Source organism: Ranitomeya imitator, chromosome 6 (genome assembly GCF_032444005.1).
Source record: "Ranitomeya imitator isolate aRanImi1 chromosome 6, aRanImi1.pri, whole genome shotgun sequence".
Classification (NCBI taxonomy): Eukaryota; Metazoa; Chordata; class Amphibia; order Anura; family Dendrobatidae; genus Ranitomeya; species Ranitomeya imitator.
Window position 1 is genome coordinate 69023859 of NC_091287.1, and position 25803 is coordinate 69049661.

Here is a 25803-nt window from a genome sequence, read left to right on the forward strand (position 1 = left end):
CAACATCATCGAAGGTCCTTCACTCACAGCATTCTTAAGGACGGAGGCAGACGCTCGCAGCGGTGACAGCCAGGGTTCTTCGGAGGGGTGAGTATATCCATATTTTTTATTTTTATTCTTTATTTTTTACATTAATATGGATCCCAGGGCCTGAAGGAGAGTTTCCTCTCCTCCAGACCCTGGGAACCATCCAGGATACATTCCGATATTTGTGTCCCATTGACTTGCATTGGTATCGGGTATCGGTATCGGCGAGATCCGATATTTTGCCGGTATCGGCCGATACCATCCGATACCGATACTTTCAAATATTGGAAGGTATCGCTCAACACTAGTAGTCGCTGTAAATGACATTGCAGCTTCTTCCCGTTCTCTGGTATAACAGAGAGCTTGCACCACCTTTCACGACCACGACACAACATATGGGTCCATGCTACTTCTAATGAGCTGTAGCTCTCCCATCAGCTGATCCCTGGATCTAATATTGATGATCTATCCAAAGACTAAGTCATCAATATTAAAGTTTTGGAAAATCCCTTTAATTATTTTCATAGTCACATTACATACAGCGCCATGAGTTTGTTAGACATAGCAAAGCTCAGAGAGTTGAGTTTCTCATTAGGTATACATTGACGTAAATCATCTCGATGTGCCATCCGTAGCTCTCCACAGGATTATAGGTAAACTAAATCTGTTATCATTGCTTAGTAAACTCCCAGACACATGATGACACCCCAGAGATTTACTGATGAATTCAGCTCTGCTATGTCTTACAATGATATAATCTGTATTTTTTGTATTTTCTTCCACAATCACGTACAATCCCATTTCTTTATTATTTCATCTTTCCGCATGATGTCTCTGCTCAGTTTAATAGTGAATGACAAGCATCAATAGCTGTCAAATCATCATACATTGACAACTCGAAAGGTAAAAATGGATGAAAAAGATTTTTTTTTCCTGCTCCGCAATGATTTAACTTAAGCTGCATTCATACATAAGAAATACATGTAATTTGCCTCGCCTGGATTACTTCCAGATACTTTGTGAACTGAATAATGTACATCTGTACTAAAATAGATTTTCCTCTATTGAAATAACAGTGCGCTCAAGCAATGGCTATTAGGAACTGTCAATAGTCTTCAGTTATCTTTCACAGCTAAAAAGACTGTTGTCCAAGAAGACGATGATTTGAGGGATTGTGGAAATTGCTCAGGAAGTTTGAAATGGAAGGCAGAGCTTTGTACGACTCGAGAGAAGGCAGACAATCGCTGCTTCACAATTCTCAGATCTACTTGATGCCAAGTGTGCTACCTAATAGTAAGCATCCATAACGAGGTTCTCCATCTTAGAAAGTCCAGTGTTCAATTCCCTGTTAGGAAATTCTGAAGGCGTCCTCTGATCAGGAATCTCATCTCTTGGTCAGGAATCTCATCTCTTGGTCAAAAGTGAAGACCGGTCACAAAAGGTGTCATTCTCCTTGGAGGGCTTGTCCTGCCCTACATTACAAAGGCAACCCATTATTTCATCTAGGCATTGGGCTACGCTGAATTAAAATTCAAGGCACCCTTGTAACAGATAGAGATAGTCCAAAACTGAGGACCTCTTAAAAAGAACTGGCAGTACCTATCTAACTTGTATATTAGTAAGTAGTGTTCTTGAGGAATTTTCCTTAGTGGGAATCTATCATTAGAAAATGATCAATTGTTTAAATCAGGTGTCGGGTTACATTTATTTTTTTTATTTAGCAATTTTTTTTTGCATCATGATCTTTAGTAGAATAGAAAAAATAAGTAATCTTGCAATTTCCATACTGGCCACTGGGGCTTTCTCAGACTTTTACTTCCTGTCATTTCAGGAAGAGTTTTCAGTAGGCTCATTATCAGCAGATCCACCAATCACAATAGGCGGTGTCAGAACTGACCCTGCTTTTCTTTCCTTCATAATGACCTTTGAATATGCTTTGATAAAAAAGATAGAGTCATGGTCTGACCACTGTGGCTATGTACATGTGTTTTTTCCTGAAACTACAGGAAGTTATAGTCTAAAAAAGACTTTGTGGCCAGTTTGAAAATTGCAATATTTCAGTTTTTCTATTTTTAATAGATTGCTATATGTAAAAAAAACATTATGGACATAAAAAAATACATTTAACACAAAAAAATGATTTAAATAATGGGTGATTTTCAGATAATAGCTTCCTTTTAAAGGGGTTGACCACTACTTTGACACTGAGGATTGTGGGAGTTTCATTGTGTGATGGTCCTGACTAATTTAGCTCATCTCCTATTCACTGTATCAATCACGATGTATCAGTTCACCTAGTGTCTTACTAAGCACATAGAAAGTATGATTGCCAGTGTAGTTTCTGACTTATTTCCATCTGCAGGGCTAACTGGGAAGGGGTTTCTTAGGCTACGTTCACATTTGCGTTGTTGGGCATTGCGGCGGCGACGCAACGCACAACGCATGCAAAAATGCATTGTTTTGTGACACATGCGTCCATTTTTGGCTTGATTTTGGACGCAAAAAAAATGCAACATGCAGCATCCTCTGCGCCCTGACGCTTGCGCCAAAAATGACGCATGCGTTACAAAATGCAAGACAATGCATGTCCATGCGCCCCCATGTTATATATAGGGGCGCATGACGCATGCGTCGCTATGCGTCGCCAAACCTGCGCCCGACGCAACGCAAATGTGAACGTAGCCTAAAAGGGTTTTTCCCATTAACAAAGTTAATTTTAAAGTTGATTTTAATTAATAGATCTTGGAATAATAATAACTTCCACAATTGGATGTGTTTAAATAAAATGTTCCTGTGCTGAGATAATCTTATAAATGTGTCCCTGCTGTGTAATGGCTGTGTCTGACCGTACAGGGACATGGTCTGATCATACCACAGCTTCAAAAGAGTATACAGACATTACAGCTCAGGATCACAGCTGATTCTTTTTGTGAGATAAAGCATTTTCCTGAATGTTTTTTTTTTTTAAAAAGGTTTTACCTCAAAGAAAGAATCATTTGTAATCCCGAGCTGTAATGTCTGTGTACTCTCCTTTGCATCCTCCTCTGCCCAGGAGCTGTGGTATGATCAGACCATGTTCCTGTACGGTCAGACACAGCCATTATACAGTACACATTTATAAGATTATCTCAGCACAGGAACATTTTTTTTAAACACATCCAATTGTGAATATTATTATTATTCCAAGATCTAAAGATTGAAATGAACTTTTTTCATGGGGGAACCTCTTTAATGATGGATCTGTGCAACTAGTGTAAACCATCTGGTCTGCTTGAAAGTACTTCTAATTAGAAAGCAGCTTGCACGTAGATGACATAAGCACATGTATGTGATGGCGTCTCCATGGTTTACTGTGGCCGCACAGTCTGGAAGTAACTACAGATAAAGTATATATCCACCAGATGCCGTCAGAGCTGGCTAGTGATGACACATCCCAGGCTGTAATATGTCAATTAAATCATCTAATTATCTATTTATCTATCTACATAAGGAGTCTGATCTATTGTGCCTCATACCCTATAGTAATTATATGACGTCATATTTAGAGGACTTAGTACTATATTAAAAAAAGAAATCACCTGGATTTCATCAAATAAAGTAGAATATTACCTTTATGCTCAGCATTGTATATACTATTAACATGTCTAAGTATAGAAAACATTTTACGATGCTTTATGAGAAGTGTACAGAATTCTGGTTGGCGCCTGGTTTAGTTACATCCTAAATAATAAGAGTTAAGTAAAACAACATTCCTTGGTAATATACACTAATCCAACGTAGTTTATCCAGTTACCATACTTTATGTATCACGGGAAGTTCTAGAAAGGATATAATATATAATAGTACATCACTTTGAACTGTGTTCTTAAGCTTACACCATTTCCTTTGTACATTAGTTTATATTTTGTATATTTGTTTTATTACATTAGCATATAAAGAACATGTTGCCGCATCACATTTCCATCGGGTAATCCTTTTTTAAAATTAACAGTAAAACAATAAATTAACAAAAGGTCAAAAATCATAAAATATATTGAGGCGTATTTAGATAGAGGAGGAATACTAAAAAAAAGGAAAGATGCTAAAACAATTAAGGCAGTACAAGATCTTATAGAAGGTAAATATTTACAAAAGAAGCAAACTTTATCTAAACCCATGTGGAATATTATATAGTGGGGGAGCATCAGAAACTCTCAGGTACATGTCATCAAAAGGATAAAGAAGAAGAAAAGAGACAATGGAATAGAGATAGCAGTCACGTGTAGGCATCACCATTGGTCACAAGGATGTACGGCAAGTCTGCACTGCAGAAAAGTACACAAAGACCACTAAAAGCTTCAGACAAGAGTGGCAGGGTATGTACGAAATTAATTGAGAGCGCTTTTTCATTTGTGTTTATTTTTGGCAAATTTTTTTAATTCGTGGGACAAACTTTTTAAAGTTTAGCCTTAAGCACCAAATTCAAAGAAGTGTGCTCCCCCCGATGCTTTTTCCTTGACCATTAGGACAATTCCCCACCCTGTGGTTTCCTAATATTTAAGCTAGGATGACCTGCTTTAAACTATATGAAAGTCAATATTCATACTAAGTGTTTGTGGTGTTATATTAGAAATATTCACAAAACGAATAGTGCCACAATTAGGGCTGATCTGAGCTAAAGTTCTATAGCCGTAATGTCCAGAAAATGCTGTAACGTAGCCATATCTATATCACTGAAGATAAAAGGTGAATAATGAAAAGGGAGTCATATTGTGTCTTTGTGTGCTGCAATAATCTTCACAAGCAGTTAATTAATCAACTAAAAAACAGTCTATCCCATATACATTTTAGAAAGAGACTTTCATGATGTATCTAAGAACCGTTACAGGTTAACATAGTAGCATAGTAGCATAGTTAGCGAGGCCGAAGAAAGACATTTGTCCATTTAGTTCAGCCTATATTCCTTCAGAATAAATCCCCAGATCTACGTCCTTCTAAAGAACCTAATAAAGTTTAAAAACTTTGCCATCACATGTGAAATCGCTAAACATCTATATCATTATACTATTCATCTAATGTCACATCTCCACCCAGACTTTCTCTAGATCGCAAGGTGCCGCACACAGAGTGATGGAGATGTCATAGACAATATCTCGGGGCGGCACAGATGTTCTCCTGCCTGAGATAGTGGTGTGGCTGGGACCTGAGGTTCCAGGATGTCAGCAGGTGTAATCAGCTCCCTTTTATGGCCAATGTCGTAGCACCACACCCTACTTAAACTCTCAGCGTTCTGCTGGAAATTACAGATGTTGGGCCTGGATAACTCCCAGGACTCTGGTGCTACTACTTATTGTGTTACCCTGATCTTGACCATGCTTGTTACTCAAAGTCTGCCTCTGAGATCCTGATGATCCTGACCTTAACCTGTTTACCTAAGTTTTGACTGATCTCATGACATCCGATCTCTGCTCTTCCCTTGACTATGGTTTTGTCTCATCCTTCTGTTCTGGGTTCTGCCCCATCAGATACTGACTTGGCTAGTTGGACTGCTAATGCCTCAGACTCTGTCTTCAGGCCAGCAGGTACATCATTGATGTAACTCAGGGGACCACGCAGTAAGTCTGTATCCCTGTGTAAAAGTTAAAAGGTGAGAGAGCTCCTCTGAGATGTGAAAAATGAAGTGTGTAGAGCCAAGGCCGTCTGAGGTAGTCTTTTTAGGCTTATGTCCAAAGCCAGACATTACATCTAATCAGGCAATGATATTGAGACCATTCCTTTTTAATGTCATAGCCATATAGAAGGCATAGTCCCCACAATGTTCCAACTATGATTTAGGTAAAGTCAACAAATCTCCATAAGCCACAGTGACTTATTAGAAGTTGATACAGCCTGTGAAATCTCTAGCCCAATATACAGAATATAAATCATATTTTCTGTATTCCTATAATGTATTCCCATCCACGAGTGTGATAGCATCATTATTAATGTTGGAAACAAAATACCGTATATTGGATTCAGCAGACCTGTAGCATGTTGCAGATGCAGAAGAATATTGATCGTACAGCACCAGGTAGAGAGTATACTAATTTGTAGTCCAGTCAATGACTACATGTATTTAAAGGGGTACTCCAAAGAACATGATATGGTTGTGGTAAAAGAAGACAAAGCATGCATGGGTTTATGTGTGTTTATTAAGATAAGGCAAGATATTCATTAAGTGTATACTGAGAATGCGGATCAGAATAGTGGGGGTGGTGGGGGTGTTTCCTTACTGCTATCTTGTCCATAGAAGATGAAGACTTATAATAAAGTAAAGATTAACTGTGTATATTTTTATTTACATATAGGATACATGGGCACATGAATTTATTTTTTTTACTTAAATACATGAATTTTAGACTACAATCATTTTTGTCATTGGTTTTCATTAAAATTCTGGTTTTTATCGACTTTTGGTGTGCATGATTTTTGGCTACTTAATAAGTTAACTGAAAATCTGTCAGTGAACTCTTCCTGAAGGAAAGTTTGCAACTCTTTTATCTCTCTTTGTTAGCTCCCCTTAGCTGCTTTATAACCCTAAAGTTCAGCTGAACTTTGCTGTAATCCGTGGTCATAAATCAACTGAAAAGAGCTCAAGAAAAGAAAAATAAAAGAGTTACAAACTCTCTCTTTAGAACAATTGCATTAATGGATTCTTAGCTCATTTTACATCCAGCAATGGACAGTGCAACACGAAGGCTTTTGCTGAATCCCAAAAGCAAAAATGATCTTTAGACCAAAATACACCCATTTAAGTAAAAAACCCTCCTCTTTGAGGTGTCCATATTATTTAAAGGGTTTAACCTAAATATTGCACCATTTGCATTCTACATCATTTGTGCTGCACTGTCTATTGCTGACTGTAGAATGGGTTTACTCTTATTTAGGATTGCACTATGTGCTACTTGCACGGGGTTGGTGCACTCCTGTTTGATAGAAATTTTGCACAAACAGCATTGTCGTGCCGCTGGACCAAACTGTTTATTTTCTGTTGCAAGCAAAGGCAGTTCTGCTTCTGCAGCACCGGAAAGGCTCTTACAAGTGTAACACCCCAGGTTCCTGGTTTTTACAGTGGCATTGCTTTCCTCACAGGGAGAGTGATGTCATGCTTGGAAGCGAGGAAGGATCCCTTTATCAGGTATCAGAAACGTGCAACATGTTCTTACTCCAGGCCAGAAGGGGGAGCTCTGATCCAGCTTGTGGGTGGCTCCTCTATATATATTCTGGCTGGAGGGAAAGGTAGTTAGTCTGTCAGAGACAGGGAAAGAGGGAAGTCTGTCACAGAGGAGTTAGGAGAGAGGAATAAACAGAGAGAGTCAGGAAGACAGAGGGGCCGTGCAGCAAAGTGAGGTGCTGCAGCTCCTGGAAAGGAGAGAGAAAACGACAGAACAAGCTGTAGAGAGAATGAGGGAGGAAGGATCAAAGGAGAGTGAAGAGCTGGAGAGAGAAGCTGCGACTGAGCTTCCTCCATGCTGAAGCGCAGATACCAGTAGCCGGAAGATCAAATTTGTGGGTGTAACTTCATGCCCCACGGCAGAAACCGGCGGACAGTTGGATTTCAATTCACCTGCCCACCATTAACACCCGAAGACACAGTAGCAGATAGAGCCCGAGTCGTTATAGAGATCCTGTAAAAAGGCTCTAGTTACCTGTCATGCGGTTAGTGTCCTACCTAAAGGGGGACAGAGAGAATGTGAGGACCTTGTGTGAGGTACAAGGAAGCAAGGGACTGCAACACCACAGCGCTAGAAGGAAGGCTTCCAACTCTATCTGGTAAGGGGGATTCCAGATTCACTTTCAAGCCGGCCGGACCATACCAGTACCTGTGATCCGGTACCCTGGACTGCGGTTGCCTGAACTCTACAGTAAAGAGGTAGAGACTGCAACTTGTGACCTTTATTTCTTTCTACACCATCTACCATCTGTCCCTACTACACTGGGAGCCCTGGGGACCCAGCATCACCTGTGGGAAGCCATATCATCCCAGCTGTCATAACATCACCCCATTGGACCCCTTTAAAGACTTTTCCCTTAACATGGGCGCCCAGGGCCAAGGACCGGATCACTGGCACCGTGACACATCACTTTAAGTACCGGACCCGGTACTGAGTATCCCACGGCCCTGGCGGGCATTTCACAAGCTCTATTGGAAAGAACTTGTAAGCACTGTACTCACTGCCAAGGAGACTGCTCAGCACTGATCTACTGCAGTGATGGCCTGAACCAAGTTGACAAGGAGTAAACGATAGAATTAAAAAGCAAACTGAAAAGTTGTTTGTTACAAGCACTTTGTAATTTTTACCATTTATGAAAAATGAGAATAATCCTTTAATGGAAAACTGACACCGGCAGTAGGAAATAAAAGCATGCTTTATGTTTTGTTATGTTTTGCACACTTTAATGACCCTATCAATATTTCTCCAAACCCCTCCCAATAACATAAAGTCTTTCTTCCGACATTACAATCCTTTCGATCTAAAACTTGGACGTATTGTTCATAAATAAAATCCGCACAAAACTATTTTGCACAATCCCCTTTAATAAGTGCCATATTGTATTTACATCTACTAGGAAACATGAGCAGAAGATAATTGGACGTCAGCAAGAGCGGCGAAACCTATAAAGTACAGAGAGCTATAGGTTTGCTCCCTAGAACTGGACATGTACAATAAGTGACGCGAGCAGCTGCTTCAGAACATGGATTCCCATTTACCGTACTGTAGTTTTCTTCAAGCCAAACTTATTTCCATAGTCATTTTCCCTTTAAGAGGAACAATTCCACATGACAAGTTAATGCGCTCAGGTACTTGAGTGAGTACATTTTTCTGGCGTAACCTCTGGATTATGCACAATGAATGCCATCCTAAAATAGATTTAATAGGTATGTCTACATTGTGTTTAACAGAAGAAACACAGCGGAATACTGTAACGTTCACTTAAGTCAGGCTCCCAAGTGTTGCAAGAGAAAAGCTTTTTGATGTAGCTCAGTTTTATACCTTTTGCATAGCTGCACATACAATTTACTAATTCATATTGTAATGCAAATTTCATATACCCACACATCGTGGTACAAGTGCCGCCTGGCATTTCTTAAAAAAAAAAAGTGCCAGCGTAGTCCATTATCACAGTATTGATCTCAGCCGTTTATTTTATTAACCGCAGGAAAAAAAAACCCCAAAAACTCAATACGTTGCCGAGCTCAGTTTGTCATTTGTTTCTCAGAGTTACCATAACTTTGCAGCTCGCCTGCAGTCCTACGTAAAAGCCTAGATATCACAAACTCAGCTCTTCTACGTCCGAAACAACCAATGCTTTAGGAGTGGAATAGGATAATACATTTTCCATCTTTTTCAAAACGATCCCTTCAATGCAAACAACATGATACACTGGTCTTTCCGTAGGTCGATACCTTGTATCAAGTGTCAAGAAACTGGATGACAGAATGAATCCCCGACCTAAGGAATAGTCTCTGACAATCGTCTTAGATTCCTTTAACTATCGATCACAACGGGCAATTATTTACCATAATGAAATAAGAGAATCTTTAGGGAAATGTTTATGTCTCTCTGGAGGAAACAGCAAAAGGAAATTGCCGATTCCCTGACCGCTAAATCTTAGTTACATCTCATGTGTATGGCCGAGGTGAGTATATGTAACGTCTCCAATCATCAGCTGCAACTACAAAAGTTTACAAGGCAGCACCTCTAGTAAATGGAGAGCGCCAGGTACTAATGAGGAAGGTGGCGAGTTCCAGACGTCTCATCCCCCCATGTGCATATGTTATGCGGAGCATCGGAGGAATCCAGTCTATGTTGCATTCATATTCTTCACCGGGAACTAGTTACAAAAGCCATTCAGCAACTTCCAAGAGCTCCCAGCCCCCCTTCAAGAATGTATATAAGGAAACACAAGAAAGCTTAATTATCCTGCCTGCTATTCTGAAGCTATACATAATTGATGGAGGTAAAAAAAAAAAAAAAGAAGCAATCTGTTAAAAATAGCAAAACTCTACAACTGCAGGCTCCGGAGCAGTCCTGGCGGCACGGAGTGACTCAGGTGGTATCCGGTGCATGTCATTCCCAAACATTTCCCACGTAATAAAAGAGAAAAGATCACATCGGTATTACCTGCTCTTGCTGCTGCTGCGATTTCCCTGAAGAATTCTGTTCCTTAGCTGTGGTCATGATCACCCCCACTTGTACCCACCGCAGTAGTCTATGTGATGTTACCGTCTGGTGAAAATGCCCCAAAGCCAACGAGTACGAGTTACTAATCCATCACAACAATCATCGGTCGATATCAATGCATATCAAAAAGGAATGCCAAACACCAAATAATACAAGTCAGGGGAGATGATAAGATGCTAGGCTCTTTACAATTAGCAACAGCCTCTGCATCACAGAAGCAATGATAACTGCTTGGCAACCTGCTACTGGCAGCAGCATAGCTTGGAGACAACCTAGCGATGTAGCCCCCCTCCTGCTTCCCTTCCTCTCCTCCACCTCCTCCTCCTCTTTCCCTAGTCAGGCTCACAGAGCATGCACCAGCCCGCAGCCCTGCCAGCAGAAAGGTAGCAGCACAGCCTTCCCCTTGTAGGACTGTTTCCCCGTCAGGGAGAGATCCAGATGTAAGGCACGGCCTCATTGGCTGCTCCGGCACACAGGACACAGTCTAAGGCTACGACGTGCAATCTGCACATTTTTCTGTGCCATATTATCACCCAGAGCCCAAAACGTCAAGTCGTAAAACTGATCCGAGGATGAAATGTTCATCGAATCATGTGCACAGCGCACGCGGCTTAATATCACGGTGCACGAACACCAGTTTATAGGAACATTTCTATAACAACAGTTAATATGATTCTCATGTCAAAGTTTCAATTTTATTGTATCGACGTGTTTGTTCCATCATATTAAGTTCTGTAGGGTTCTTTTGTTGGTTTGTTTTCTGCCTTTTTTGTTAAATGCAAGATGTTATTTTTTTAATAAGGAAGGAGAGAGGAACGAGATGCTGCTTGTTATTAAATGTTATGTCGCTTGTTATTTATTGTTTATGTTCAGTTACTTTTTTCTCGTTTTTTGAGCGGTAAGGAGATAGTCATTTCAAGGGGTTCTGTCCACTCAGAATTGCCTGATATGTAATTAAGACTTCATTATCTAGCCTTATGTTAATGGAGAACTGGGAGCTGTGACCCCAGAGGATGACCCACCATGCCCTCATCATTAATTCATGTTAATAGTATTCAGGCATCTGAAGCAGAAAAAAAAGTTTGATCTAAGCATTAACAAAGGAATCTCAAGTTATAAGATACGAATGTGGAGAACCCTTTCAAACTCGGGAACCAGAGACTTCAGAAACCCTTTTCATTCCAAATCCAAAGACCCCTTTACACAGAGAAATCAAAGAGACTTTTTAAGCCCTGAAACTGGTGCGCTTCTTTAACTTTTTGCAACTGAAATTACAGAAGGTCTCATGTGTACCAGATGCCCAATTAATTTCTTAAAATATGGGAACCCCTTTAATTTCTGAAACTAAAAAATAAACTGGTTGACCCTTTTATATTTAACACACACCAAACACTTTCAGTTCTTAAATGCAACAAAAAAATCAACATTTTGTGAAGCCAGGAAACTCATTTTGACTGGTTTTGAAACTGTAGACTCGATAGCGGTTCTGAAACCCGGGGATCTCTTTAACCCCTTTCCAACATCGGGCATAATAGTACACCGATATCAGACTCCCCCTGTTTGGTGCGGGCTCCAGCGCTGAGTCCGCACCTTTCCAGGCACATGACAGCTGATCTATACAGCTGACATATGACCGCAACAGCCGCGGGTGGAATAGTGATCCACCCGCGGCTGTTAAGTAGTTAAATACCACTATCAATCTCTGACAGCAGCATTTAACTTGCGCTTACCGGAAGTGCATCACTAAACCTGCCCATCGGTGACCCGTCACATGATCACGGGTCACCGATGGGTTGGCATGACAACCAGAGGTCTCCAGCAGACCTCTATGGTTGTCATAGCCAGAATGCTATGAGGGCCTCCTGTTGGTCGGCGCTCATAGCAAGTGAGCATTTCTGCTACATACAGGTGATCTGATCATCGCCTGTATGTAACAGAGCCGATCAGACAGCTGCAGCTTCTAGACTCCCATGGAGAAAGTAAAAGTAAAAAAAAAGTTTTTAAAATATAAAAAAATATAAAAGTTCAAATCATCCCCCTTTCGCCCCACTCAAAATAAAACAAAAAAAATCAAGCATAGACATATTTGGTATCACTGCGTTTGGAATCGCCCGATCTATCAACAAAAAAACAAGAATTAAGCCAATCGTTAAACGGCGTAACGAGGAAAAAAGTCAAAACGACAGAATCACTTCTTTTTGGTTGCCGCAACACTGCATTAAAATGCAATAACGGGCGATCAAAATATCACATCGGCACAAAAGTGGTATTAAAAAATAATCCCTCACCCAACCCGAGATCACGAAAAATGGAAACGCTACGGGTATCGGAAAATGGTGCAATTTTGTTTTTTTGCAACAAACTTTAGAATTTTTTTTAACCGCTTAAATAAAAAAGAACCTAGACATCTTTGGTGTCTATGAACTATGAACCAGGAGAATCATAGTCACAGGTCAGCTTTAGCATTTAGTGAACATGTTAAAAAAAAAAAAGCAATTGTGGGATTGCACTTTTTTGTAATTTCACCACACTTGGAATTTTTTTTACCATTTTCCAGTACACAATATGTTAAAACCAATGGTGTTGTTCGAAAGTTCAAATCGTCCTGCGAAAAACAAGCCCTCACATGGCCATATTGACCAAAAAATAAGAAAAAGTTATGGCTCTGGGAAGAAGGGGAGCAAAAAAATAAAAATGCAAAAATACAAATACCTCTGGCCATTAAGGGGTTAAAGTAGTGGACGATCTCTTTAAAGGGAACCTGTCACCTGAATTTGGCGGGACCGGTTTTCGGTCATATGGGCGGAGTTTTCAGGTGTTTGATTCACCCTTTTCTTACCCGCTGGCTGCATGCTGGCCACAATATTGGATTGAAGTTCAGTCTCTGTCCTCCGTAGTACGCGCAGTATGCTTTGCCCAACTGCGGGCAAAGCCAAAAAGCTTTAGTGCGCGTGCACCGGCGCATGCCGCTGTTGTCCGGGACATAGTGTGCCGGCGCATGCGCACTAATGCTTTTTGGCTTTGCCCACAGTTGGCCAAAGCATACTGCACGTGCGCAAGGCAAGATTGCCTTGTGCAGGCGTGTACTACGGAGGACAGAGAATGAACTTCAATCCAATATTGCGGCCAGCATGCAGCCAGCGGGTAAGGAAAGGGTGAATCAAACACCCAAAAACTCCGCCCATATAACCAAAAACTGGTCCCGCCAAATTCAGGTGACAGGTTCCCTTTAAGTATTTGATGCAGAAATTTCTTCACCTTTTCTGTATCTTTTGGCAGGAAAAACGCAGCGCAAAATAGGTGCATTTTTTAAGCGTGTATGATGTATTTTTTTACCTGCATCGTTGGTTCATATTTTTCCCCACTTATTAGTATGGGTGAAATACGGAGCTGGAACACTGAAAAAACGGACATGCGGCACATTTAAATGTGCAGCAAATCTTCAAGTAAAAAAATAATCAAAGTGTGTGTGAGACTTCATGATCATCATCAGGGAACCCTTCAGGTTTTATGACATATCTAAAAAAAATAAAAATAAAAAAGAAATGCAACAAACACAACAAATCTGCAATGTGTGCACAGGTCCTTAGGGTTCCCTCACACATCAGTTTTTCGCGCATTAGTGCTATCCATGTTTTTCACTGATATCACTCGTACCTATGATAGTCTATGAGGCTATACATATGTCCGTGATTTTTTGCCGACCAAATGGACAATGCAAAATTGTGGCGATATGAGCAACGATGAAGCAAGTGTTGGAGCAAACTCAGCGATGCCATTCTGAGTATTGTCCGATTTTCACTGACTGCTAGATAGGAGAAAGTGAAAAATCTTTTTTTTTCACATACAAGAAAAATGATGAAAATCGGACCAAACTTCAATGAAACTCAAATGACACTTTGATGAAAATCTTCTGTTTTTACCTGAAAAAAGCTGATGATCAATGGAGATGTGACTATTTTGGCTCCATATGGTGCCAAATCTCAAAATAGCTGATCAGTAGGGGTGGAGGCATAACGTCAGACCAATCTGATATTGATTGCTAATTCTTAGGATAAGTCATCGATATCATAAGCCTAGAAAAATCAATCAAAGTTCTGAAACTGCAAAAACTTTTATTTCTGACTACAGAGAACTCTCTTAAATTACTGAGCCATAGTATTCCAGTTATGGTCTCACACTGATGGGTTCTCACCCTCAATACCATGAATGTTATTAAACGATAGAGCCACTTTCATTACTTAGAGGGAATCTGTTATCTGAGGGCAACATAATGTAGGAAAAGAGACCCTGATTCCAGTGATGTATCACTTAGCTTACTGGATGCAGTAATTACCACAAGCAGAGTTCTTAGATGTAGAATGCAGCAGAGATCAAAAAGATAACCCCGCCCCCATCAGGCTCTATATGTACATAGTCTATTGACAGTGAGCAGATTATCACAAGAAGGGGTGGAGTCAGATGACTTTTCAGCTAGTCCCTGCAATGATAAAGTCATAGTGAAAAAACCTTAGCAAACAACAACACACAACCTGATAAGTGATACATTGCTGAAATCTGTGTCTCATCCCCTATCTTATGCTATCCTCAGATTACATAACAAAATCCTGCTTACAGATTCCCTTTAAAGGGGTGGGCTCCTCCAGAGAACCCTTTTCTCCAGGAGAACAGCTATCTTGCACTCGTGGGTATTCGATGATTTTAATGGGTATTATGTAAAGTTAAAGTTCTCTGTGGTTTCTGTAAGCAATGAAAATGAATAAGGGAATAAAACGTGAATAATCTGCGCTGCTGGAAAGTCGAAACGCAGAATTAGGATACACAAGGGTATAATTGCGGTTTTTATTTGTCAATGTGTTTTAAAGTTTTCAAATTTCTTCCTCAGGACTCAACCACATAACGTGGTTATGTCTTGAAGAAGAAGTAAGAAAACTTTGAAACGCAATGACAAATAATAACTGCACCTATTAGCGCTTTCGTGCTCTCTAACTTCTGCACTAAGCAATGAAAATGTATCACAGTGACCTTTGGGTGTATCCCTAGTATGATATCAGCCTGTCCCCAAGAAACATACAATGTCGATGTGTTTCACAGCTTTCATACTTCTTCCTCAGGACATATCCACATAACTCGAGGAAGAAGTATAAAAACTTCGAAACGTGTCGACAATTAAAAACTGCACCTGCAAGCACTCTGGTGCTCTCTATCTCCTGCACTAAGCAATGAAAATATATCACAGTGGACTTTGGGTGGATCCCGAGCATGACATCAGCCTGTCCCCAAAAAACAAACAATGTTGATGTGTTTCACAGCTTTCATACTTCTTCCTCAGGACATATCCACATAACTCGAGGAAGAAGTATGAAAACTTCGAAACGCGTCGACAATTAAAAACTGCACCTATGAGCACTCTGGTGCTCTCTATCTCCTGCACTAAGCAATGAAAATGTATCACAGTGGCCTTTGGGTGGATCCCAAGCATGACATCAGCCTGTCCCCAAGAAACATACAATGTCGATGTGTTTCACAGTTTTCATACTTCTTCCTCAGGACATAACCACATAACTCGAGGAAGAAGTATGAAAACTTCGAAACGCGTTGACAATTAAAAACTGCACCTGCAAGCACTCTGGTGCTCTCTATCTCCTGCACTAAGCAATGAAAATGTATCACAGTGGCCTTTGGGTGGATCCCAAGCATGATATCAGCCTGTCCCCACGAAACATACAATGTCGATGTGTTTCACAGTTTTCATACTTCTTCCTCAGGACATAACCTCATAGCTCGAGCAAGAAGTATGAAAACTTCAAAACGCGTCGACAATTAAAAACTGCACCTATGAGCACTCTGGTGCTCTCTATCTCCTGCACTAAGCAATGAAAATGTATCACAGTGGCGTTTGGGTGGATCCCGAGCATAACATCAGCCTGTCCCCAAGAAACATACCATGGAAATTGGGTTGTCCAATCCTGGCAATTCCTTTAAACTGGTATGAGGATTTCTTTATCTTCCTTTCCTGTTCTTCACAGCCTCACAAATCAATCTTCATGAAAAGGGGAAAGTGATTCAGGCAACAGAGATATATTAGAGAATTGATGTTACCTCCTTAAAAACGGTCTGCCACTAAAGAAACAGGGATTCGCCCATTTCAGAGATCTCCTAGTAATGTCTGTATGCTTAAGGGATCGCATCCATTTTGTTTCTTCATGATGGTAAATGAGAGAATGGGAATTATAATCATTTTGCTATATTTGCCCCATGAATCTGACTATTGTGATTTATTAATGAACACATTACTGTATGTTGCCGCCTTGACCTGCTGTTCTTATATGGATCATATCTGACAGAGGTTTATTAGAGCAATTGAATGCTGATCCATACTCATTATACAGATATTAACCTTTATCAAAGCTAACCTCAGAGATTTTATTGCTGTGAAATACCTTTAATCCAGCATCTAATGATCCAGGTTTTCCAGTGATACATTATTCATGAAAGCTGTTATTGGATATAAGGTGGGAACATATAGAAAACTTTCTGGAGAGTCAGCAACTAATCAAAGAAGGCTTAAGATATGAAGGGTGGCGGGAAATTTGTGGAAACAGCTGTAAAGGTGCGATGACAAGCATTCAGTTATCCTGAAGTCCCAGGGAGCAATATGAAATCCACTGGGTAGTAATGTGCACCGAGGGCACAGTCTAAAATGTGCTGGAGAATTGTCGGGCAGGCGAAAGTAAACAGTCACCAGTTATTTCATGTCTGAACTAAAGGTAGCGTCACACTAAGCGACGCTGCAGCGATACCGACAACGATGTCGATCGCTGCAGCATCGCTGTTTGGTCGCTGGAGAGCTGTCACACAGACAGCTCTCCAGCGACCAACGATCCCGAGGTCCCCGGTATCCAGGGCAAACATCGGGTTACTAAGCGCAGGGCCACGCTTCGTAACCCGATGTTTACCCTGGTTACCGTTGTAAATGTAATAAAACAAACACTACATACTTACATTCCCAGTGTCTGGTCATGTCCCTCGCCTTCAGCTTCCAGCACTGACTGAGCGCCGGCCGTAAAGTACAGCGGTGACGTCACCGCTGTGCTGTGCTTTACGGCTGGCCGGCGCTCACCAGTCAGTGCGGGAAGCTGATGGCGAGGGACATGACGAGACACCGGAATGTAAGTATGTAGTGTTTTTTTTTTTACATTTACAACGGTAACCAGGGTAAACATCGGGTTACTAAGCGCGGCCCTGCGCTTAGTAACCCAATGTTTACCCTGGTTGCCAGTGAAGACATCGCTGGATCGGTGTCACACACGCCGATTCAGCGATGTCAGCGGGAGATCCAGCGACAAAATAAAGTGCTGGACTTTCCCCAGCGACCAACGATCTCCCAGCAGGGGCCTGATCGTTGGTCGCTGCCACACATAACGATTTAGTTAACGATATCGTTGCTACGTCACAAAAAGCAACGATATCGTTAACGATATCGTTATGTGTGACGGTACCTTAAGACTAGCACCTTAATCAGCACCTGTGCTGCCTTTCATAAAGGGGTATATACCCCCTGATTCCCCCGGTATGGCCCCCAAAAATCATTTTAAATTCTCCCATGTAAATCCTGCCGGTCCGGTCTGATAGTCGTCCTTGCTGAGGCGTCTAACCCTCCTCCCGGCTTCTGATCACCGTCCTCCTGCTCTGATTGATGTGGATGATGCCTCCTGTGTGATCCGCATAGCCAGGCGAAAACTCCCACCTGCGCACTTTGCTCTGCCCTACTTATGTTTTAGCCTCCGCCTGCAGTCGGTGGTGTCTCTGCACAGGTGTGATATTTTGCAGGAGACGTCATCCACGGCAATCAGAGCAGGAGGACGCAGATCAGAACCTGGGAAGAGGGTTAGACGCCTCAGCAAGGATGCCTATCAAACCGGACGGGCAGGATTTGGGGTGTATACAGGGGGAATCACGGGATCATATACCCCTCTATGGAATTCAGCCAGGCTTTGATTAAGGTGCTAGTCTTAGTTTAGGCAGGAGAAAGTGGTGATAGTTAGACTTTGAGGGAGCTGTCAAATTGCTAAGAAATTACTTAAATGGGTTGTTCGAACCTGTTTTGGGGGGTGAGTGGGTGGAAGGGTGACAACTTCAACTTTTAAAAATATTTTTAAAAAAATATATACTCACAAAGAAGTATTGGGAAATTAGTGGGCATTAATTATAAAACAAGCTTTTTACTATCTGAGCCCACCATAATGTAGGAGAAGAGAGCCTGATTCCATCGATGTGTCACTTATTAGGCTGTATTTTGCTGTTTCAATACAATCAGTGTTTTTTTTAGCAGGAGATTATCACTATAGGACAACTGCCCTTGTGCCTACTAGTCTAACCCCTCCCCCAACACTGATTAGCAGCTCTCTGTCACTGTACACTGTACATAGAAAGCTGCGGTGTGGACAGGGTTATACATGGCTCAGCAAATGAGCTCTGCTAGATCTTCAATAGTGAAAACTGTGACTCTATTTCAACTACTGCACCCAGTATACTAAGTGATACATCGCTGGAATCAGGGTCTCTGTCTCCACCTCATGCTGCTGTCAGATAGCAGAAAAAAACTTATAAGGCTTAATTTCTCCAATGACACATTATTTATGAAATTACTTGGAAATTACAGGGAGCAGGGGTAGGAACAAAGGTCAGACTTTACTGGTCAGTATCTAACCTTAATTATGTATGGGGAGCAGTTTTGGGTCATTTTAGAATTCCAGGGCGTAAAAAAACTTTTTAAAAATTACTGTTTCACTGTCCATTTTTTCTATGTCCCAGTGAAGCATCATTCCCAAGACGCCAGACATCTGGGTCTGGAGGAGAGTGGGGAGCTGTGAACAGTGGGGGGTGAGTAGTGGGGAGAACATGTTTAGGACCCTAGTAAACATTGTCCCAAATGTATATTTTTATATGATACATTGGAAAAATAAATGGAAAGTCCCACTAGGTGACGGGAGTTACGCGACAACAATCTCTGGAATCTGTAGAATTAGTTAGACTGATATAAGCAAGAAACCTATCCATAATAAAGTCCAAAGGAAATGAAATTAAGAAGCATGTAATAAATAAGGGCTTATTTACAAAAGATGAGAACAAATACGAAGAGTGACATAAAACAATGTTGAACGTTTTGGATTTTTTTCATTTCTCCAAAATTGGAAATTTTGCATCACAGTCTAAAAATGATCATACAAAGGATATACATAAACATGACGAACAGCGAGGATGATTTCAGGCCAGTGTATAATGTAACGCCTCGGGAAACCATTAGTCCTCAGATATACCTGTGCCTGAGGTTCACTACTCATTGCTATTATAAAGTTCCGTATATCAACAAGTCATACAATCAGGCGAAGTGTGAACTGTTTGCCTAGGAATAGCCACTAGATTCTGATAAACATGTCAGCTAATAGGCTGGAATGTCAGATCACACTTATGGAAAGAGTAAATTGCTATGATTCATCCATCATTACCGAATCTACAACGCAGGATGTAATATTCAGGCTGGTGACATTGGATCTGCAGTGTATGCTAAGCTTGTGAGATGGAGGAACACATGCCTTACCTTATCATAGATCCTCATATGTAGGCAACATGCTCTATCTGAAGCTGTAAACCGCAGTTTGTCCATGGTAAATACTAGATCCCTACACAGAAGATCTCTAAACATTGATACGACTGGTTGCAGTATTGAGATCTCGTTGCAGTAGACAGTATAAAAACTGATGGACCACAAATGGTAACCACAACAGTTGTTAAGGGAGTTTTCTGGGGTTTATCATGTACTTTTTATCATTTTTTTTGTTTGATAAAAAATAAGACATGATACTTATCATCATCAACAATCTCCTGCAGCTCATGTTTGGTTCTTCATTGGTCCCTTATGGTCTATGTTTTCCTCTCTCGTCCCAACGCACTAGAAATGGCTGCCCATCCAGTCACTGTCCTCAGTGGTGATCTGCTTTGGTCATTGATTATCTCAGTGGGCATAAGGCTAAGATCACACTTGCGTTGTGCAGTCTGTTCAACACATCCGTTAAACTGACTGCACTAGCGCAAGTGCCGACCTTTGCACTGCGCTAGCGCAGATGGAGCATCTGCTAGCTCCATCTGCGCTAGCAGTGCGCTAGCGGTGACGGACCCAGAAACGCTGCAGCCCGCGTCTTGGTTCCGTCACTCAATGACGGCACATCGCTAGCACATGCCCATTGTGGGCATGCGTTAGCGATGCGTCCGCCATTGAAAGTAATGGCAGCGTTAATGGACTATGATACACCGCGTTATGCCGCGGTGTAACATAGTCTGTTAAATAGGTCACACTTACAGACAGGCTTGGACTGGCCCATAGGAAAACAGAAGAATCCCCCGGTGGGCCCCTGTTCAAGAGAGCCTTGCGATCCACCCGCAGCTGTTAACTAGTTAAATGACGCTGTCAAGCTCTGACAGCGGCATTTAACTCATGCTTTCCGGAAGCGCATCACTAAACCCACACATCGTTGAACCTGTCACATGATCGTAGGTCACCGATGGTTTGGCATGACAGCCAAAGGTCTCCAGCAGACCTCTATGGTTGTCACTGCCGGATTGCTCTGGTGGTCGGCGCTCATAGCAAGTGAGCATTTCTGCTACATACAGGCGATCTGATCATCACCTGTATGTAGCAGAGCCGATCAGGTTATGGCAGCTTCTAGTCTCCCATGGAGATTATTGAAGCATGCTAAAAGTTAAAAAAAAGTTTGGAAAAATATTAAAAAAATTATAAAAGTTCAAATCACCCCCTATTGCCCCATTCAAAATAAACCAATAAAACAATTAAACATAGACATATTTGGTTTGCTGCGTTCAGAATTGCCCGATCTATTAATATAAAAAAAGAATTAACCAGATCGTTAAACGGCGTAACGAGAAAAAAAGTAAAAATCCTAGAATTATGTTTTTTTGGTCACCGCAACAGTGCATTAAAATGAAATAACGGGCAATAAAAAGATCATATCTGCACCAAAATGGTATCATTAAAAACATCAGCTCGATCACAAAAATGGAGACGTTACAGGTACCGGAAAATGGCACAATTTTTTTTTTAAAACATACTTTGGATTTTTTTTCACCACTTAAATAAAAAAAGAACCTTTACATGTTAGAGGTCTATGAACTCGAAATGACCTGGAGAATCATAATGGCAGGTCAATTATAGCACGTAGATAACATGGTAAAAAAAAAACCAAACAACTGTGGGATTGCACTTTTTTTGCAATTTCTCCGCAGTTTGAATTTTTTTTCCAGTTTTCCAGTACACGATATGGTAAATTCAGTGGTGTCATTCAAAAGTACAACAAGCCCACACATGGCCTTGTTGATGGAAAAATAAAAAAGTCATGGCTTTGGGAAGAAGAGGAGCAAAAAATGGAAATGCAAAAAGAAAAATTCCTCTGATCGTTTGGTCATTATGGGGTCAAGTAGTCTGGAAAAAAATATGTATATATATGCAGTATAGGTACTGTGTGTGTATGCATGTATATATATATATATATATATATATACATATATATATATATACAGTATACCCCTTAAACAACACGCATGAGTTAGTGCTAGATCAAAGCGCTGTGGTAAGAATTAGGGAAGGGTTAGCGACAAGAGGTAGTTCTGTGGATGGTGTTAATAAGATGTATTCAAAATGTCATCTGTACATACTAGAATGAAAGAGCCAAAGAAAACATGAGAATAAATAGTCTGTTCCTCATGTCATTTACACAATGCTTACCCCTGAAAATTATTTGTTTTATATGCCTTGCCTATGTTATGAGTAGCGAAAGGCAATCACTAGACTTGACACCATGTATTAAAAATCAAGCTTAAGGCTAGGTTCACATTGCGTTAGTGGAATCCATTTAGCGGATACGCTAACGGATTGCGCTAATGCATTGTCCAAAAAGGGATTGCGTTCGGCAATTTGCTAGCGCAGATGCCCGATCTGCGCTAGCGAGGAATTGACCCTGAACGCTGCAAGCAGCGTTCGAGGTCCGTCCGAAACTAACGGCACATCGCAGACGCATGCCAAAAATGGCATACGTTTGCGATGCGTTAGGGATCCGTCAGCACATTGCAGTCAATGGGTACGCTAACGGATCCGTTACATGGTGTTAATTGCGACAAATGCGCCATGTAACGGAGTCCTTTAGCGGACACCTTTTAACGCCTTAAAAAAAATGCATATGGAATCTTGATCTCTGAAAGACCCCATCAGCCATCTCTGCAATCATATTATTGCAGAATTATCAGGTAGCTAAAGAAGAAGATGCAATCCCCTGGTTACAATGCCAATGTCTGGTGCACCACCAAGCGCCAGAGGTTTTTCTGAGTAGTTGGCTGCCCATGATTATATGACATGTAAGATATTAAAGAACCACTCCCGGGATATCTTACAATTTTTCCTTTATTAGTTATCATGTAAGTGTAACTATGGTAATAACTAGGGTTGAGCGAAACGGGTCGAACATTTTCAAAAGTCGCCGACTTTTGGCTAAGTCGGGGTTTCATGAAACCCGATCCGACCCCTGTGCGTGGTCGGCCATGCGGTACGCGACTTTCGCGCCAAAGTCGCGTTTCAATGACGCGAAAAGCGCCATTTCTCAGCCAATGAAGGTAAACGCAGAGTGTGGGCAGCGTGATGACATAGGTCCTGGTCCCCACCATCTTAGAGAAGGGCATTGCAGTGATTGGCTTGCTGTCTGCGACGTCACAGGGGCTATAAAGAGGCGTTCCCGCCGACCGCCATCTTACTGCTGCTGATCTGAGCTTAGGGAGAGGTTGCTGCCGCTTTGTCAGAAGCAGGGATAGCGTTAGGCAGGGTCCATTAACCACAAAACCGCTTGTGCTGCAGCGATTTGCACTGTCCAACACCACCCTCGGTGTGCAGGGACAGTGGAAGTTTTTTTTTTTCCCCTCAGCGCTGTAGCTCATTGGGCTGCCCTAGAAGGCTCCCTGATAGCTGCATTGCTGTGTGTACGCCGCTGTGCAAACCAACTGCTTTTTTCAAAGCACAAATCCTCTTGTTCCTTCCTTTCTGCACAGCTATCTTTTTTGTTTGTCCACACTTTTTATTTCATTTGTGCATCAGTCCACTCCTTATTGCTGCCTGCCATACCTGGCTGAGATTACTGCAGGCAGGGAGATAGTAGCTGCCTGCCATACCTGGCTGAGATTACTGCAGGCAGGGAGATAGTAATTGTAGGACATTCCCTGTTTTTTTTTTTTTTTTTTTTTGGTGGGAGATTAAGATTGGCAATTTGGCATTTCTGCTAGAGTGCCATCCCTGTGTGTGCCATCTCTCTCACATAGTGGGCCATAGAAAGCCTTTTCATTTTTCTGTATTTTTTTTTGTGGGGTGTATAAATTCTCCCTGATAAAAATACAGTGGGAGATTAATATTGGCCTTTGGGCTTGTGTGCCAGTCCTGAGTGTGCCATCTCTCTCACAAATAGTGGGCCATAGAAAGCCTATTTTATTTTTTTTGGGGTTTTATAAATTCTCCCTGAAAAAAGGGAGATTAATATTGGCCTCTGGGCTTGTGTGCCAGTTGTGAGCGTGCCATCTGTGCCAGTCCTGAGCGTGCCATCTCTCTCACAAATAGTGGGCCATAGAAAGCCTATTTAAATATTTTTTTGGTTTTATAAATTCTCCCAGAAAAAAAGGGAGATTAATATTGGCCTCTGGGCTTCTGTGCCAGTCCTGAGCGTGCCATCTGTGCCAGTCCTGAGCGTCCCATCTCTCTCACAAATAGTGGGCCATAGAAAGCCTATTTAATTTTTTTTTTGGTTTTATAAATTCTCCCAGAAAAAAAGGGAGATTAATATTGGCCTCTGGGCTTCTGTGCCAGTCCTGAGCGTGCCATCTGTGCCAGTCCTGAGCGTCCCATCTCTCTCACAAATAGTGGGCCATAGAAAGCCTATTTAATTTTTTTTTTGGTTTTATAAATTTTCCCTGAAAAAAGGGAGATTAATATTGGCCTCTGGGCTTGTGTGCCAGTTGTGAGCGTGCCATCTGTGCCAGTCCTGAGCGTGCCATCTCTCTCACAAATAGTGGGCCATAGAAAGCCTATTTAATTTTTTTTTTGGTTTTATAAATTCTCCCAGAAAAAAAGGGAGATTAATATTGGCCTCTGGGCTTCTGTGCCAGTCCTGAGCGTGCCATCTGTGCCAGTCCTGAGCGTCCCATCTCTCTCACAAATAGTGGGCCATAGAAAGCCTATTTTTTTTTTGGGGGGGGTTTTAGAAATTCTCCCTGGAAAAAAAAAGGGAGATTAATATTGCCCTTTGGGCTTGTGTGCCAGTACTAAGCGTTCCATCTCTCTCTCTCTCTCTTAGTCAGTGGGCCATAGAACGCCTATTTTTGGTTTTATTTGTTTTCTAAATTCTCCCTGCAAAAAATCATTTTATTTTATTTGGTTTCTAAATTCTTCCTGATAAAATCATATTTTTTTTATTATTTTTTTTTCTAAAGTCTCCCTGAAAAAAAAAAAAAAAAAAAAAAAAACAGTGGGAGATTAATATTGGCCTTTCTGCTTGTGTGCCAGTCTTGACTCCTGGGTGCGTCATCTCTCAGTCAGTGGGCCATAGAACGCCTATTTTTGGTTTTATTTGTTTTCTAAATTCTCCCTGAAAAAATCATTTTATTTTATTTGGTTTCTAAATTCTTCCTGATAAAATCATATTTTTTTTATTATTTTTTTTTCTAAAGTCTCCCTGAAAAAAAAAAAAAAAAACAACCAAAAAAAACAGTGGGAGATTAATATTGGCCTTTCTGCTTGTGTGCCAGTCTTGACTCCTGGGTGTGCCATCTCTCTCTCTCTCTCTCTCTCTCTCTCTCTCTCTCTCTCTCTCCAATTGTGGTCCATAGAAAGCCTATATTTTTTTTCCTTGATTTGGGTTCCAAAATCTACCAGAGAAAATAACTACATCAATCATTGGTAGAAAAATATTGGCCTCTGGGCTTGTGTGCCACTTCTGATTCCTGTGTGCGTCATCTCTCAGTCAGTGGGCCATAGAACGCCTATTTTTGTTTTTATTTGTTTTATAAATTCTCCCTGAAAAAATCATTTTATTTTATTTGGTTTCTAAATTCTTCCTGATAAAATCATATTTTTTTTATTATTTTTTTTTCTAAAGTCTCCCTGAAAAAAAAAAAAAAAAAACAGTGGGAGATTAATATTGGCCTTTCTGCTTGTGTGCCAGTCTTGACTCCTGGGTGCGTCATCTCTCAGTCAGTGGGCCATAGAACGCCTATTTTTGTTTTTATTTGTTTTGTAAATTCTCCCTGAAAAAATCATTTTATTTTATTTGGTTTCTAAATTCTTCCTGATAAAATCATATTTTTTTTATTATTTTTTTTTCTAAAGTCTCCCTGAAAAAAAAAAAAAAAAAAAAAAAAACAGTGGGAGATTAATATTGGCCTTTCTGCTTGTGTGCCAGTCTTGACTCCTGGGTGCGTCATCTCTCAGTCAGTGGGCCATAGAACGCCTATTTTTGGTTTT

General features: G+C 41.0%; 1 protein-coding gene across 3 annotated transcripts in view; it reads right to left on the reverse strand.

Annotated features, from left to right (window-relative positions):
* DPP6 (dipeptidyl peptidase like 6) overlaps positions 1-25803 on the reverse strand; it is a 1887605-nt gene that overhangs the window by 892234 nt on the left and 969568 nt on the right. The window contains exon 1 of one of the 3 annotated variants that reach the window (XM_069729745.1): positions 10173-10570. The exons of the other annotated variants lie outside the window; for them this stretch is intronic. Coding sequence (XP_069585846.1) covers positions 10173-10229 — 57 coding nt within the window. The 5' untranslated portion in view covers positions 10230-10570. Of the gene's footprint in view, positions 1-10172; positions 10571-25803 lie in introns of those variants that run through there. 3 annotated transcript variants of the gene reach the window in all.